We start from the raw sequence: 18,636 nt of genomic DNA on the forward strand, positions 1-18,636 counted from the left end.
CTTGACGTCAGCTCAGGTCATGATCTCATGGTTTGTGGGTTTGAGTCCCGAGTTGGACTCTGAGCTGGGAGTGGGGAGCCTGCTTGAGATTCTCTCTCTCCCTCTCTTTCTGCCCCTCCCCTGCTCACATGCTCTGTCTCTCTCTCAAAACAATACCACAAAAAATGCTTAAAAGTTATTAGCAAATGAATATGATTTGTAGGAATGGTAGAGTTGCTGTAATTCAGTATGAGTATGTTTCATGGTTTGGGCTTCCTGGAGTTTTGATGCAAGTTATCTTATTGGTAACTTGTTTATCAAATCTGTATTCTATACTATAGTTACTGGGTTATAGGTATTATACTGGATACTCATTGCCTTTTGTTTATTAAACCAGCCAATTTTTATAACCCAAATCTGTGTACTCTTCAATTATTTCCATTTTTCCCCATCATTTTCATTTTTTCAGTAAGTATATTGAGGTACAGGGGAATTTGATAAATTGTTTACGATTGACCAGCTGACATTGGTTAGAAAATGGCAGAGCTTACATGTAAACTCAGATCTTTCTGATATCAGTGCCTGTGTTATTTTACCATACTATCTACCTTTTGACTCAATTTATTCATTTTTTTCCCCAAATAGTTTGGAATACTGTGGTTGCGAGCCTCTGTAAAACCTGTCAGCAAACTTCATACAAGCTGTGGAAGGAAAGTCACCAAGGGGGCAAGCAGGAGGGAGGACTGCCTTCCTGTCAGTGCACATTGTCTCTTCTTAAAGGAAAGAAATTTTGCCCCCTGTGACCCTGATGTACTCCATAATAAGTATGAGCTAAAAAAAAAAAAAAAAAGAAAGAAAGAAAGAAAGAAATGTTCAGAACATAATTTTTCTAACTTTCAGAGAACTCCAAAGACACGATGGATCAAATGATACATCCTAAACTAATAGTTCATTTTTAAATGTTTTAAAAATCCATAGTCATCATCCAAATTTTATTGTAAATCTTCTGCCTCTTGACTATTGATCATAAAAATATATTCCTCCAAATACATAAAATTAATTTGGATTGAATAAAATCCAAAATTCTAATCAGGTTTTATGAACTTTATTAATTTATCAGCATTTGTCAGTTATTCAACTGAATCTACATTAAAAAGTAAACATTTTCATTATTGATACTAATTTAAATTAAGGAAATTAATGGCAATATATTAACTCAAACTTTAAGATATACACAATGACAAAATTATGCAAACATGCAAGGACTAATCTTGAGAATACTGTTCCTCGAGAAATTATCATCGTGGATTTTTATTTTATACACATTTCCAGAAGCATTTAATTGAAAGAATGAAGGATGAATTCCAAAATCTCTAGAAACAGTTTCCTTGCAACTGTTGACTTCATTAAAGTTTTCCATAAAACAAAAGATAATGTACCTAGAAAATAGTAAAGATATTTAGGAGTTTTAGGTAAAATTTAATTTTAATCCCAAATGTTGAAATTATCTAAAACAAAATTCAATTAGTATGAAAGTAGCATGTTTTCATATGCATTTTTTAATAAAACAATATTTTGCTTTTTAAAATTATGTTATGCCCTCATATTCAAACATCTAAGATACATAAGTAACTAAAGAGAACAATGGATACAGCAATGATTAAAGAAATGAAAATCCATAAAAAATCAGACTCTTGAAAATTAGTAAGTTTGCTAATACTCATTTTCAGTGCCTATGCAGAAACATAACTCTAAAAAAACAATTTGTGTTGTTTCTGTTTTTGTTTTGACAAGAATGTAATCTATACTATACTTTTTAATTGCCACTTGGCAATACCTGATCCATGAATTCATTTCTAGTAATTTAATCTGTCACCATCCCAACAAGTTAAGCTAATAATAGTACACACTCAATGCTGCTTTTACATTACCTAAAACTAAAAAGCATATAAATCCATTCAATGAAAAGTTATATATTACTTACAGAATAATGTGTCAATATTTGCTGACTTGCTAATTTCTCAAGTGTATATGGCTAGTGAGAAATTAATAGGACAGAACTGTGCCATATGTATAACCTCTTTTAAGCAAACAGCACAGTTTTTAGTCAAATTATTGACTTATTTTATTTATTTATTTATTTATGTATATTTTATTTTTATTTATTTATTTTTTAAATATGAAATTTATTGTCAAACTGGTTTCCATACAGCACCCAGTGCTCATCCCAACAGGTGCCCTCCTCAATGCCCATCACCCACCCCCCATCAACCCTCAGTTCATTCTCAGTTTTTAGGAGTCTCTTATGAAGAAACAGACTCTTAACTATAGAGAACAACTGATGGTTACCAAAGGGGAGGTGGGTGGGGGAATGGGTGAAATAGGTGATGAGGACTAAGGAGTGCACCTGTCATAATGAGCACCAGGTGTTGCATGGAGGTATTGAATCACTACATTTTACACATGACACTAATACAACACTGTATGTTAACTAACTGGAATTTATTTATTTTTTCAATATATGAAATTTATTGTCAAATTGGTTTCCATACAACACCCAGTGCTCATCCCAACAGGTGCCCTCCCTAATACCCATCACCCACCCTCCCCCACCCCTCATCAATCCTCAGTTTGTCCTCAGTTTTTAAGAGTCTCTTATGTTTTGGCTCCCTCCCTCTCTAATCTTTTTTTTTTTTTCCTTCCCCTCCCCCCATGATCTTCTGTTAAATTTCTCAGGATCCACATAAGAGTGAAAATGTATGGTATCTGTCTTTCTCTGTATGACTTATTTCACTTAGCATAACACTCTCCAGTTCCATCTATTATTTTTATTTATTTATTTATTTATTTATTTATTTATTTATAGTCACTAGTTCATACAAATATTTTTTGTAGGAATAGGACCAAAAGTTAAAAAATATATATCAGACAAGGAATTAAGGTAAGGAATTAAGGAAAGAGGATGGATAGAAGGTAAGTTTTATGTGTATTTAATAACTTTCTGTAGTGTTTTAATTTTTAATAAGAGGCATATATTGAATATATTTTTAAAATAAGTATAAAAGAAATTATAGTCATAAAAATGAAATATTATTAAGAAATGGAGAAAAGTATTTAGTAATGGTATCCTATTTTTTTTCTATAACTCAGATTAGTTAAAAATATCTGCCAAGGCTTTAAGCACAATTTTTGAATTCTGAGTATGAGTGGATGCATACAATTAGTATACAGGAAACATGATAGCTAGCTTAACTACATTCCAATTTGTCTTTTTTTTTCTTTTTATTGTAGCCTATAGAGTAAATTCAAAATTCCTTAACAAATCCAAGCTAATTTTAATACAACTGGAACTTACAAAAATCTAAACATCTGTTGTATACAATCTTTAAATGTAATCAATTCTATCTATTCAGTCCCTCTGTATACTAGGCCAATAGAGTTTGTTCATATCATCTAAGACTAGATTGTACTTTCCATATCTGACAGTGTGGTAATCAATACATTTTTATGATTCTCCTAACAGTGGGGTTCAGACAAGAGTTAATTTTCCCAAGTCCCTCCTACCCCTCATCTAGTTGAGCTGTATGACTATTCTTACCAAAGGTATGTGAGATATAGTTAAGTTTGTCACTTCTAGTAGGCTTTTCAAAGAGGAGCCCCTTAAGCCCTTAATTCCTTTGAATTACTTTATAGGGAGGATACAGTGATGAAGCAGTGAATGTTGATGGAGACGAAGTTGGAAAGATCCTAGATCTCTTAATTACCATGGAAGAAAGCCTCTTACCAATTGAGTATCTCAAATCATCATGTGAGACAGAAATAGAATCCTTTGAGTTTTGCCATTACAATCTGAAGGTTTATTTATTAAAACAGCAATGTTACCCTTGGTAATACATAAACAAGTTTTACTTTTAAAATACAATGCATTCATTTTTATTTTGAATCATATCTTATTTCTGAATTCTTCTTTAGGGAATATGAATTAAACACATGCACATACACACACACATTTTTTTTCCCCTCAGGAGAACAAGGATAAATAGTATTTGGGAAAGTGAATGACATAGTAATTTTCACATTTACAAATTTATGTAATTTCATCTGTGTTTTCTACTTAGTAAACCTAAGATTTTGAAATTTTGGAGAAATATACCTCTTTCAAAACCAGAATTTGGGAGGGGGGTCAAATTTTTTCCTTGATGTCTATAATCATAGTATTGGATGGGGAAAGTCCATATAACACAATTTATTTCAGGGTTTTTTTAGTTATAGCAAGCGTCATTATTATGTTTATTATCTTTTTTGTTTAAAAACAAAATAAAATTAAATAGCAAAATTTGTCCAAGAAAGAAATAGGGATTTCCATTATCTCCTTGCCAAAGTAACATGTGGTGATATTGATCTGCTTTGTTGAAAGGCCCCAGAGGAGAAGAGGTGTTAAATAACTAAGGGCCCTACTAAATAAGTAAGTTAAGTAATATGTACTCACTAAATGAAGCCACTCACAAACCCACAAGGATTATTGTTAAAACTTTGAAACATATCTTAAAAAGTCAACATTTCCTTCTTTAGACAGTCTGTTGTAGTAATTTATGATTCGATCGTCTTTCATTACCTATGAAATCAACACAATGTATAGAACTTACAAATAAAAAGGTCTCTGTGTCTCTTACCTGTGTACTTATGTACTTTGTGGAGAACACTTAGAGCAAACAGGACTGTGTTCTGAAAGCCACTAAAGTCATGGATGAAGGGGGCTCTATCCTCATTCATAAGCATGCGTTTTGGCAGCTCCTTCTGGAATTCATATGTTCTAATTAAGGTTGTAGGAAAGAGTGGTGGAGCTAAATAATCCACAAATAAAGCCCAGCTTCTTTCAAAATCAGCTTCTTGTTTAGGATAGTATTTTAATCTAACAGAGAAGTGGGGGAAAGTATACATTTACAGTTAGTCTACCCAGAATTTTGCCAACTCAATTTTCAAAACAGATAACGTGTTCAAAATGACATTTTTGAACTTTTTAGAATATGGAGTAAAGAAACTTGATGTTGATGTTAGCTCCTACACTTGAACACTTGAAAAGATGTTATTAAAATTTTTAATTTGAATATTACCATCTCAGAACATATGTGTTTTTAATCACATGTTTCCCTTTTCGTGAAGCATTTACATTACTTACATAAATTCTGATATGTGACCAAGTTTCATTATTTTAAAATATAAAGATAAAAATAAAAGAAAATTAGCAAAATTTCTGCTGAATTTAGACATCTCTTAACACAATGTTCATTTCAGGTAACCACTAAAAATGAAGTAACAGATTTTTTTTTTTTTTTTTTTTTGCTTTTTAAGGAGCTTGGTATTTTTTTTTTTTTTTTCTGATGATCCTAGAAAGCCAACTTTTCTTTCTGTTTTTCAGGTATACAATGTAATGACTTGATATATGTGTCTATTGTGAAATGATCACCACAGGAAGTCTAGTTAACATTTGTTACCATGCAAAGTTACCAATTTTTTTCTTGTGGTGAAAACTATTAAGTTCCACTCCTTAGCAACTTTCAAATAAGCAACATATTAACTATAATGACTATGCTGTATATTATTACATCCCCATGAGCTGTGTATAACTGGCAATTTGTACATTTTGTCCTCTGAGACCCCAGAGGAACAATTCCTATTGACTGATTATCTCTGTGTAAGGGGAGGGGGGCATGCATGCAATACTTTTCCTGATTGTTTGCACATCTGTCTCTTTTTTTTTTTAAACACTGGACAGTTCACACACTATAAAGTAGACACTCTAAAAATCAGATTCCCACCCTCACCAGGGTTTTTTGTTATTTGGTTTTCTTGTCATTGTTGTTTACTGTTTTGCATGGACAGATTCTGTTGTTCATTCTGTGTTCTTTGTAGTGAGTCATCACTGAGGTCCCTGCTCATAAGCATCATGGTCAGCTAATGATTAATTAAATGTTCCCTTAAGTTCCTTGAACCAATAAATCTTCCACTCTTTGCTGAGGAGCCCTGTGCATGTGTTGGGGTATATCTTCAATGCTAAGCCTTTACTTCCTATTTGGTCAGGGCCTCAAGGTAGCCAGAGGCAAGATATTAGGGTTCTCTCAGTTCTTGCCTGGGTATGCTCTCAGTTCTATTAATAGTTGTGAGCTCCCAGAAATGCTTGTTGGTCCTGAAAAAGACAAATGATCTGTAGACATACTAACAAGTAGACACCAAACCATTTTTAGACTGACTTCAATCCATCAACAAACACTCCCTTCGGTGAACAGGTTTTGCAAGTATCCAATAAGTGACATCTCTTCATTTCTAAAAGTCAGTCAACAAGGAATGGACTCCCGGCATAAACATTTCTCTAATGACAAATGACAGCTGTCTCACCTGCATAACCCTCCTATACTGATGACTCAACTCACTTAAGTGCCTACAAATCTACCCGTTTCTGAACTCTGCATCTCCTAATAACTTACCTCAAGATGAAAAGAGTGCTCTTCAAAGACTTCAGTGAAAAAGACAGTGTAAGATGGAAAGATTATTACCATATTGAAACAAAATAACTCTAGATCCACTCTTACCTATTGTGAAAGTTTTTACGAGCAATCTCCAAAGATGAGACATGTGCAGCCCATAAGTACTCCAACAGGTCATCAAAGCTACTAGAATGTGACTTTACGTGCTATCCAGGAAAAAAAAACAAGTTATTGATATGTGGGCAATTATAACAATCTCTCTTCTTGAAAATCCGTTCTATTTACAAATATAATTTTTCAACATTCTAAATAAGGGGAGAACATTTTTTTCTAAGAGTTAAGGTATGAAAGAAAGATGTAATGCTTAACACTTCCTGAAGAGCTCAATATCAGTTAATTACCAGTGATACTGAAATCATATGAAAAGAATAAACCATGTGTTTCAGAAATGTTCAGGATTTTACACTGTTCAGAACCAGATCTTTAGTATTTTGTACATTTGTTTTTTTCTTGCCATGCAACAAACTGTCCACAAAGTGTCAAAGCTAATCTTATGCAATATAATGAAGAAGTTCTCTAAAGGGAAACCCAATCTTTAGTCATTTACTCTTTCACCCATGACACTTTGCTTTGGACATCAATATTTGCTTCTGAGTGTCAAATGCTCATTTTAATCAAGTCATATGTGATTTGCTTATCAAGAGAGTTGAAATAAGCTGATCAAATTCACCACAACCTATCCCACAATTGCATTTGTATATCAGTTATTGCTCAGTTGTCCTGAAATTGTGATGAGCTAGGATACTTCATGCACTGTTAAGCCATAATTTCTCTGGGTTCACCTGTGTGTATATAACTTTAGTATGAGAAGAGTAGATAGGGCAGTCTTGATACCTTATTGGCAGTGAGGATGCTATTGAGGTATGATGTCATGCAGCAATCCACTCATACTAATATTGCTGTCACCATAATATTTTCACATTAGGAACTTTATTCCTTAGGACTGCATTGTGCAATGCATAAAAAATCTACATGAAGTGCTATTCAAAAATTATCTGGCTAGCCTTGAAAAGTATTAATTAAAGCACAAACACACGCCCACAAACACACACACAAAACCTGGTAAAATTCATTCCACTTTTTCATTGCTTCTGGAAAGGATGAATGACAGCTAGAAACATTGTAACAAAAATTCATCTGATCCTTGGGCGGTGGCAGAAAGGTGACTTTGTCTGATGGTATCCCCATTATACCAGAATCAACCGCAGCAAGGAAGGGCATTGCAGAGAGATAATAATTAAGATCTGTATAAACAAACATTTATTAATATTGTTAATATATAAAAGAAGTTGTTTTTGAAGTAAAGAAGTCTCTCATAAAAGTACACCCACATATCTAGAAATGTGGTAAAGCTTAAGCAGTAATTTTGGGAACTTTGGGAATATTATCAGAAATTTCCCTTAATGTTGGGACACCTGGGTGACTCAGTGAGTTAAGCATCCAACTCTTGATTTTGGCTCAGGTCATGATCTAACAGTTCATGAGTTCAGGCCCCACATAGGACTCTGTGCTGATAGCAGGGAACCTGCTTTGGATTATCTCTCTCTCTTTCTCTGCCCCTCCCCTGCTCATTCTCTCTCTCTCTCTCTCTCTCTCTCTCTCTCTCTCAAAATAAATAAGTAAACATCAAAAAAAGAGACATTTTCCTTAGTGTTATATACAACTTGAATATGCTTCTCTTAAAAACCCTGCTCTCATAAAGCAAAATAGATTTATGTTGTACATTTAATATTTTATTTTATTATTTTATTTTACACACACACACACACAGAGTGGGGGAGGAGCAGAGAGAGAGGGAGACACAGAATCTGAAGCAGGCTCCGGTTTCTGAGTTGTCAGCACAGAGCTCGACGTGGGGCTCGAACTCACAGACCGCGAGATCATGACCTGAGCTGAAGTCGGAAGCTTAACTGACTGAGCCACCCAGGCGCCCCGTACATTTGTTATTTTAAATCATGGATAATAATTGCACTGGAATTTAAAATACTAATTAATTCCAAGGTACAGTAAGTGAAAAATTTAAAAATTAGTAACAGAATTCTATACTTTTCTAAGTTTTTATTCTAAAGCTGAAAATCTGACATAGCTTTAAAATACAATAATATTTATCTAGATATTTCCCTTGTTAACAAGTTTTTATTTTATAATATAACACAAATTTTGCTCCCGCCTTATATGTTTCAATCAAACTTTGAGGTTTCTGGTCTCCCTGATATTTTTATAATTAAATAAATTAATCAGTAAATTAAAAATATATCTATCTCAAAACCCATTTCAAGACATCCACATTTGAGCCAAACAGACTTTGTTTTGTTTCATTTTATAAAAACAATGATTCTGGGTTTGGTTTTGCTTCTCTGACTGGGATCTTAAGTTGAACTGATTTTTTATGGAAAGGTCATCTATTTGAGGTTTGACGGTCACACTGAACTCACCAGCCCACCAACTGTCCACAGAGATGCACAGATGATCCCCAGACTTATGGCCACAGTCCGTACTTTCCGTGGGATCGGCTAATCTGCCTAAAAGAGACAAAATCCAGAGTTGGTTTTACCAAGACCCCCTCCTAGCTGTAGAGACAAACGCTAACTAGACACACCATGTTTACAGGAATAAAGAATTGTGTCAGCTTTCCTATCACATTGTCTTTCCTTCACTTCATGACTTTCTGCTTCCTATCTCCCATGCATATTTTTTCCTTTTCCTTAACATCCCTACAATGATCTACTTTCTCTCACAGGCCTTATGTTTTTTTAACTTCTGTAGTCTGTGTTTTTTCCCTTTACTAACTACTCTGCATCTTTGATATTAGGGAGTGAATATTCCTGTATAGTAAGCAAGATCTGGACTCATTTGCTGAAAACCAAATCTTTTTTCATTGCTTACTGACTATTTGACCTGGGTAAGTAACTTCTGCAAGCCTCAATTTTCTCGTGTATATATTAGAATAACAATAATTACCTCCTAGAAGTCTGGGGTTTTTAAATGAAGGACTTAAAAAGTGCTCAGTTCAGGGGCATTTGGGTGGATCAGTCTGTTGAACGTCTGACTCTAGATTTCGGCTCAGATTGTGATCTCACAGTCATGAGTTCAAGCCCCGGGTCAGACTCTGTACTGACAGTGCAGAGCCTGCTTGGGATTCCCTCTCTCTCTTTCTCCCTCTGCCTCTGACTTGCTGTGCTCTCCCTCAAAATAAATAAACTTTAAAAAAGTGCCCAGCTCAGAGAATATGTGTTTCCATAAATATTAGCAATTATTCTATTTTTATCTTTTTGTCATCCTCTCTTACCTCCGACTTTCAAAACATGCCTTTCTGGTTTTTTTCACACTTGATATTTTTTACCTTCTGCATATACTTGCATATCCCTGAAGCTGTCTCTGACTCAATGCCCGTCTCTGTCCCTGTTTCAACCATTTTCACACTGGCTTATTCTCTTTACTCCTGCTAACTTTCTCTTTTCTCTAGTTCTTCTTGACCAGATGAACTTTCAATGGGCAAAAGGAAAGGTTTGAGTGGTTCTGCTCATTCATGGAAATTTCCCAAAATTGTTAATCTTCTTTTGAACTAGAATAATATTCAAGTATGTGAAACATACCTCTCCTGGTTCTTAGGTTTTGTGTCAGTTGGGAGTTATTTTAAATCTGCTTCCAAGACTCTCTGTCCTTTTAAGACCACTCAGTCTCAGAGGATGGTTGCCCATGAAGCTAATCTGAGGATTTCCTTATGTTGCTGACTTCTGTGTCGTCTACTCTATATACGAAACTGTGCTCCAGTTCCATTTTTGCCAAATCTCCACAAAACTGCTTTATTGGTGATTCCAAGTCACTTCCAACTGAGATACCTGAGAGCATACCTGAGACTGAACCCCTAATCTTGATTGTCAAGGAAGATTGCCTCATGAATCTTCTGTTCTTTGTCAGAGGAGTTTCAGGACTCTTCTGGACATCTTCAGTACTTTCTCTTTCTTTACAGCCAAGCTGTGCCTGCTTCCAGATGTTTTATCTTCTGAAGAAATTTTTTTCTTGCCTTTCCATGGCAAGAAATACCTCATCCTCCATAACCTTGACCAAACATTGTTTTCCATCATACCCACTTCTTCCAGAACAAAATTTATGTTGTATTTATTACTATTCAAATTCAAAATTTTGGAAAATATAGCAAACTGTATTTTCCAACTAGATTTATTTCTGTAGCATACATTATGTATCTCCTATACTCTCAACATTTTCCTCTTTCTCTATTTTTCTCATGTATACAAAACTAATTCCACTAATTCTTGCCCTTTTGTTCTTTCTAGTTCTTTGTCCCTGGATTACTATTTTAAAAGCCCATCAACATTGTACCCTTTTCTCAAGATTCACTTCAAATCTTACTCTATTCCCAGATGATTCCAGCTCACGACATGCACTTTTATCTAACATCTTACGATTCAACTCTTTCTTGTTCTATGGTTGGATCATTTCTAACTCTCCTTCTTAACCATGTTGTAACTCCTTCAAGGGAAGGCAATGATATCTACTGTCAATTTCTCGTATATGTGCCAGTCTTCCTTTTTTTCATTTAAGTGACGCTTCGTCACTTCTTTATCCTCCCTCAGACTTCCAGTGTTCTCTCCCCAATTCAAACATTATTCTGATTAAAATTTCAGCTAACCAATAAAAATGAATGAATGCTGACATATGAAACTAGACAGATGAATTTCAAAATAATCATGACAATTGAAATAAACCAGACCAAAAAAAGAGCACCCAACTGTCTATATGAAAATTCTAGATAATGCTATCTAATCTGTAATGATGGAAAGCACATCAGTGGTTACTGGTGAAGTTTGGGAGTGGGGGGATGAGTAGTTGGAGGAATGGGGAAGGCTGGGAGAGCCTGGGTAAAGAGAAGTTCCTGAAGATGAGAATACAAAAGGGAAAAGAACATTTTTGGAATGATACATATGGTCATTATCTGTGGTGATGGGCTCAAAGCTATATACCTATACCAAACTTACCAAAAAATACATTTTACATATGCTGTTTGTTCTATGTTTATTACATATTAATAAAACTATATTTAAAAAAAAACACGTGCTAAGCAATCTAGAAGCAAACATTTAACGTATTCAAGTATTGTGAAAGCATTAGGCTCTTGTTACTAAACTAATCCATATTGCTTAAGAGCCCAATTAAAATTCCCCAGTCTGACTTAAAGACATCTCTTTCACTAACCTTGGTTCATCTTCTCAAATAAACCACCCACTACTCTTTCACATCCCAGTTCTTCTGCCTATGTGGTTGTCTTCTTCCAGTAAAACCTGCTATCAATGTCATCTTTGTAATTAGTATACCAGCAGTTATATTCTCGAAATGCCTCCATCAAGCTCTTTGGTCCTCATTTCTTCCCATGATATTCTCAGCCCATGGTTGTCACTGTCTGTCCTGAGCTACTCTTGTACTTACAGTCCTTATCATGTCTTTGAGACTTAGCATACTGTGGGTGAAATATTTTTATGGGCTGTTTCATAATTTATAATTCTGTTTTGGTTTTCTCTAGTCGTATCATAGAATTCAACTCAATTAAATACATAAATCAGCCCTTAAAAAACAGTAGAATCCCATGTATTGTATTCATGAATGAAAATGATATTTTGAAAATACCTTATCCAATATTTTACTTTACTGTTTGTTCATTACTGGGCCCAGAGCTGAAAATTTTTGTAGGAGTAAGTGTGTGCACCCCTTGGGGGAGTTGATTATTGTTTACGGAGGATCTTATGCTTTTGCTTCTCCAGAACCATGTCTCAGGAGTTCATATATTCTTCTTTTCCATGCCAAGAGCAGCCCAAGAATGGGAATTATACTGGATGTCAGGAGATTCTCCCAGCGAACTTGGAATGTCATCACAGATCAGACGTTGCAGTCTCTTTCTCTGTCTTTTCTATAATGCCACCCATCTTCTCACTGATTCCTTTCTTCCAATAGTGTTTTCTGGAAGTTGATAGTGAAGGTCTCTTCCCATTGAACAAGATGGCTTGGGGCTTATGATATTTTTGTTCCAAAACAAATATCTATGTTTATTCCTCAGTAGAGATGCTATTTTCAGGTTTTCCTACAGAGGTTTTGTTTTTTCTCTTTTGTCACTCCAATCTCTATGACTATAGTCTAATCATATTTAGAACTAGAGATAATGCAAATTAATCTTGTACACCCATGTGTAGTTAATGCATATCACCTTAGCTGTTTTGTTGTTGGATGTACTCTTCAGTGCTTAGAACTAGGCTTGGTCCCAGTAGCCCATCAATTAATATTTATTGATATTGACTGAACTAAGCCTAATATGCTGTGCTTTGGTGAGTGTGGTAATCACTAGCCACTTGTAGCTCTTCAAGTTAAATTAATTAAAATTAAACAAAATCAAGAATTCAGTTCTTCAGAAGCATTAGCCATTTCAAGTGCTTAGTAGCTTCATATAAGAATATAAGAGCTGCTGCTTTCATAGAGAACAGTGCAAATAGAAACATTTCATCATTGTACACAATTCTTTTGGACATTTCTGGCTAGCAAAAACCATGCATGTAGGGGACATTCCATACATAGTTGATAGAGATTGGGCAAGAACGCAAATGGCTGGAAAAGGAATAGAAAGGAAAGAGAAAAAAATCAATTTTCACAAAGATGGTGCTAAATGTACAAGGTACTACTTCCTAATTAATTCACACTTAAATCAAAGGTCATTGTAATGTAGTCATTGTAATGAAAAAGAGACATTCTTACCTGTCTGATATTGCCATCCATGATGTACAGGCAATCCCCATAAAATATTTTGTTCATTTTCTGGTGAAAATTTTGCAAAATATTTGGCTGTCTTGTTCAGTAGGATTTTATACGTCCCCAATCTCTCAGGATAATGCCAGAAGTTAATGATATACTTTCCATTTTCTATCTTATAGTCACTGAACTGACCAGGACTCTCTTTCCACAGAGGGGGATATACATCTGCGATATCGGATGCTCTTGCTAAAGAAGCAAAAATACAACCAATGATTAGATAGGGCCAGGAAAGACCGAAAGCCATGGTGTTTAGCCCAGAGATTGAGATTATGACAGGACCTTTGTTGGGAAATGGAGGAGGAAGCTACGTTGTTTTTCTGCACCTCATCTAATCAACACCTTCCACTGCCTTTCTTGGTAATGAGAAGGTGGAGGTAAACAAATGCCTTACCAAAGATAGTAGGCTACCTCCCTTGTTAATCATCTCAAAAATTGTTGAGTATGTATCAGTCTCTAGAATTTTTAGTAAGACTGGGTTTCATCCTAAATTTATTTTTGTCTCTATCTTCTGTCTCTCATATTAATTATAATAATAAATTGTATGTCTTCCCCAGAGTTACTTGATTTTTTTTTTAATTTTTTATTTTTTAGAGAGAGTGTGTGGGTGGGGGAGAGGGGCAAAAGAGAAAAAGAATCTTAAGCAGGCTCCGTGCTCACTGTGGAGCCCAATGCAGAGCTCTATCCCATGACTCTGGGATCATAACCTGAGACGAAATCAAGTCAGCTGCTCAACTGATTGAGCCACCTAAGCGCCTCTAGAGTTATTTCAGTTTTAAAGAACGGCTGTTTATCCAATTTTATCTCTAGTTAGTGGGATTTCAGCCACATAAATAAACAGTTAAATAAACAATTTTAGATACAATTTGTAAGACATTTTAGTGATATTTGGGACTTTACCAAATTTCTTTGAAATTTTAGTTCAAGTGCAAGTCCAGACTTGTATGTCAGACATATCAACCCAAATTCCATGTTACCAGGATCTGAGCCAAAAACTTGTGTGCAGGCAGTTGCTTTGTGGTTACAGAGTAAAAGAAAAAGAGGGAGAAAAAAAAAAAAGAAAGGAGGAAAGTAAATACAAGGAGAGACTATCAGTTTGCTTCCACTAAGGGTGTGGGTGCTTAATGTTTTCTTGGGACTAAGGAGGAACACTCCTATGAAAAAGCCCCTGGCCTTGAGGGATGGAATTAAGCATTTGCTCTTACCGTTCACTGGCCAAAGGCGACCCAAAATGTAGAAACTCTGCTGCACTTCTGGTTGCACAGACCTGTGTGCTAAGTCTGTTGTTATTGCTGTTGTTTTTGTTTTGGTTACACTTTCTTTCCAGATAAGGAAACAGGTTAAGTAGCTCAAAAAGCTGATGGAGCGCTTTAAGTGAGCTGAAAACTATACGTGTGTTATTCTGCTCCACCTTGAGGGTAATATGTCTTCTGACTGGTTTGGAGACACATTCTTTGCATGCCACCAATCGCAGGCTTCCTCTTTGCCCTGAACTCAGCTGCTCCAAGGATTAGAGGTGAGGCCAAAGTCTCCCCATCCCTAATAGACTGGAGGGCCCTACATATGCTGAAGAACTCCAAAGGCAGGGAGAGATTGAACTCTTCAAAGCTCTCTTGGATACAGGGACCCAAATCACCAACTTTCTCAGTCCCATATGAAAAAGGGATGCTGAGTAGAGGTGGTAAAGCCATGACTCTGGAGTAGAAACCACTGTACCATGTGAGGGAGTAGAAATAAAGAGCATCTGAGCCAGAGCACTTTCTAGACACTGAGAAAGACACAAATGAAGCACCAACGAGGAAAAAAATCTTCTCCAACAGCTCCAGCCATCACCTCCAGTCTAACCAACCTGCCACTTTCTGCTTCCCTAACTCTCAGGTAGGAAGCAACACAGTGTCCCGGAAGAGCAGTTGGATCCCTTGATATCCTGAATTGAACTGATAACAGATCAGTTTATAAGAACCTTTTTTTTATTAGAAAACCATTCCTAAGCCACACACCTAAGTTGAAAGGCGTTTATTGAGCAGTAACTTTTATTGTAGGTGCTGTATCAGCCCTGGCCTGTCGTGGTGAACAAAGTACAAAGATGCCTGTCTTTGAGATGTTGTTGGTTCACAACCCTCTCAGGAGCTTCCTAGATGTCACCTGAAACATATGAGGAGGGCAGGGAAAGACCGAAGAAAGAGGCAGACCACTCCAGGTTGGTAGATGGCAGCCTTCCTAAATAAAGGAAGCGTACATAGGAGGCTTGTTTTGGACAGCAGCAAGATGAATGTATCCTGCGTCTGTCTGCCAAATCTTAAAAGTTTCTAAAAAGGCCTTAACTGTATTTAGTCACATATACCATGTAGGTGTTTTCAACACCGCATCCCTATCCCTTTAGGTTTCAGATAGGTAGGGATAGGGATAGGAAAGACAAGCAGAACCCACATTCCAAGGACAGAGGTGGGGGGGGGGCGGGGAGGAGCCTCTGAAGACCAGGATCCAGCTCATGGGTCAACTGGCATCTTTTTGATGTCTTTCCCCAACAGATGTTCAACAAAGGATTTTGGTAAAAAGGTAATCTGAAAAAAGAAAGTAATTTGATTTGTGACAGATGAACTTTACCTTCAATTTCATTTTTCAATTTTTATTGATGTATAATTGACAAAATTTGTATATATTTAAGATACATAATGTGATGCTTTGAGATGTATATACATAATAAAATGATTACTACAGTCAAGCTAATAGCCCTTCCATTACCTCACATAGTTACCACTTTGTGTGTGCATGTGTGTGTGTGTGTGTGTGTGTGTGTGTTGTGAGAATACTTAAGTTCTACTCTCTTAGCAGTTTCAAATATGAAATACAGTACTATTCACCATACTTGCTATGTTGTACATTAGATCCCCAGAACTTATTCATCTTATAACTGAGTTTGTGCACTTTGACCAGTATCTCCCCACAGCCCCCAGTCTTTAGTCCCTCGCAACCACCATCCTACTGAGCTTATGTGAGTTCAACTTTTTTAGATTTCACATGTAAGTGAGATCATGCAATATTTGCCTTACCTGTGTCTGGTCTATTTCACTTTGTATGATGTCCTCCAGGTTTTTCTATGTTGTCACAAACGGTAGATTCCCTTCTTTTATACAGCTAAGTGATGTCCCATTGATGAGTTCTTATAATTTATATTTTATTACATGGAAGAGAACTAAGTGCATATGCAATGCTGGGAGACTGCAAAGGAGGAGGAAACATCTTAATATCCGAGAATCCTAACAGTGGAGTAAGAAGGGTTACACATAATTTATTAGGTCAGAATTATGATATATTTAATAGTATTATCTTAGTCTTTTAGGCAATATTGGTATTACTGATCTTAAGAGCTCAGGATGGAGTTTTAAACAGCTTTGACTTCATGAATCCAAATGAACTGGAAAATTTAAACATTTTATTTCTTCTGGAAGAGGGGCATTTATTTTTTCATTTATTTTTTTAACTATATATTTACTGAATATCAACTAAGTGCAATATATTATGGAGAATGAACATTTTAAAGGAATCAGATATTATTTATTTTCAGGGGAAAGTTTTGAGAAAATTATGAATAAAGAGTTATAGAAGTTCAGAAAAGGGAGTGATATCTGTAGGTTTCAGATAGAACTGGAGTCATCAAATAAGAGAAGATTTTTAAAGAGGAGATGGTATATGAGTTGGAATTTATACATGAGTTCAACGAGCAATGAAGGGTCTGTTTTCTGATTCAGAGACATCTTGATTCCAGTCAGAAACTGTACATACATGAAATAATGGAACACACAATTAAACACATATATACATGAAATAATCCTTGGAGACACTCATCACTTTATTTTTATTTACATGTATAGCTTTATTTTACAAACATAGCTTCTCTTTTCCATGTAACTTGTTCAACTTTGGTAAGACGTGCTCCAGAAACAGTTAAAAATAGATTGTTGTAAGAACAAGGTGATATATACACAGTGGGAGGGAGAATATATTTGTATGTTCTCAGTTGAGTTTTAGCCATATATTGGAGCTAGGTGTGATACCAGCTCAAATTTCTGTTTTTCCATAAATCTTTCGTGACACATCATATTGCTGTGTATACAACAGGACTTCATTTGATGTATTTGATTGCACTTGTTGTTGGTAAATGAGGATGTATTCTGGATATATTGTAAGTAAGCCAGTAAAAGAAGAAAGAACTCAATAATTTTTAATTTTCAGTTCTAAATTAACTGTTCTGCACAGAATGGCCATGTCTCAACATTTTTAGTGCCCTTCACAGTTATTCGTTTTCCTGAGTATATGTCAGTTTCACAGTTCTTAAAATGAAACTTGATGTGTTTGTGGTCCTTGTATTGGGTAAAGACATAAGCCTAGAAAAATTTGGTTACCAATTGTTAACTGCTTATTATTTATGCAGAATTTTAATATAACCTGGCAATTAAGTCAGCTGAAAGTTTGTTTAACTGCCAATATTTTTCTTGGTTAACTATCAATAAGCATCTAATAAATATTTTTTAATCACATACTTTTGTCAAATCCAATATAATTCATTCTGCTGAAATATTTTCATTTACCTGAAGTTAGTGTTTTGTATAAAGGTATGACTTAGTGATAGAGATTTATGCTAACACTGAAACAGAAGTAGCCAAAGAATTATTTAAGGACAGACATCACCATAATCTTTCAGGACAGGAAGTGGTTTACTCCATCACAGACACCAGGCACAAAACTAGGATCCCTTCACTTTGGTTATATCTCTGTTGTAAAAGCTGAATAAAGATAATATAAACTGTAATTAACCTGCTTGTAATGATCCAGTCTTCCATTAGAGGTGTGTGCAAGTGTGTTTGTGTGTGCATGTGTGGGTGTTAGCATTTTGATATGCTTCTAGGTTCATTTTTAAAAAAAATATTTATTTATTTATGGAAAAGAGAGAGAGCATGGGAAAGGGGCAGAGAGGGAGACAGAAGCAGGCTCCACTCTGTCAGTGCAGAGTCTAAGGGCTGGAACTCACAACCTGTGAGGTCATGACCTGGGCAGAGAGTAAGATAGGACGTTTAACCAACTGAGCCACAGAGGCACCCCTAGGTTCATTTGTTTATGTTAAGATTCAATTTTGATTTTTAATCTATATTCATTTTATTTTATTTATAATTTAAATTGTTAACACTTTAAATGCCAAAACAATGTAAGAAGCTACACTCGAAATTTCATTCCTTTCTCTATCCCTTCCAAGCCCATTTTCACACAAGATTGGTAGTCAGTTACATAGCTTCTG

The 18,636-nt window shown here is 35.4% G+C and overlaps 1 protein-coding gene across 1 annotated transcript; it reads right to left on the bottom strand.

Annotated features, from left to right (window-relative positions):
- Window positions 1-1,317: 1,317 nt before the first annotated feature.
- Window positions 1,318-13,587, bottom strand: LOC102950746 (protein LEG1 homolog). Its single transcript, XM_042985350.1, has 6 exons — window positions 13,287-13,587; window positions 8,960-9,046; window positions 7,584-7,768; window positions 6,570-6,670; window positions 4,653-4,891; window positions 1,318-1,418 (listed from the first exon to the last, which is right to left on the bottom strand). The coding sequence occupies exons 1-6, from the start codon at window positions 13,585-13,587 to the stop codon at window positions 1,318-1,320; spliced, it is 1,014 nt and encodes a 337-aa protein (XP_042841284.1).
- Window positions 13,588-18,636: the final 5,049 nt, after the last annotated feature.

This window comes from Panthera tigris, chromosome B2, assembly GCF_018350195.1.
Source record: "Panthera tigris isolate Pti1 chromosome B2, P.tigris_Pti1_mat1.1, whole genome shotgun sequence".
Taxonomy (NCBI): domain Eukaryota; kingdom Metazoa; phylum Chordata; class Mammalia; order Carnivora; family Felidae; genus Panthera; species Panthera tigris.

Coding starts and splice junctions, on each gene's coding strand:
- LOC102950746 (XM_042985350.1), bottom strand. CDS start 13,587: ATGGCTTTCGGTCTTTCCTGGCCCTATCTAATCATTGGTTGTATTTTT. Junction 9,047..13,286: donor TGGATGGCAATATCAGACAG/GTAAGAATGTCT, acceptor TGTCTCTTTTAG/GCAGATTAGCCGATCCCACG. Junction 1,419..4,652: donor CAAAGTACATAAGTACACAG/GTAAGAGACACA, acceptor ACTATTTTCTAG/GTACATTATCTTTTGTTTTA.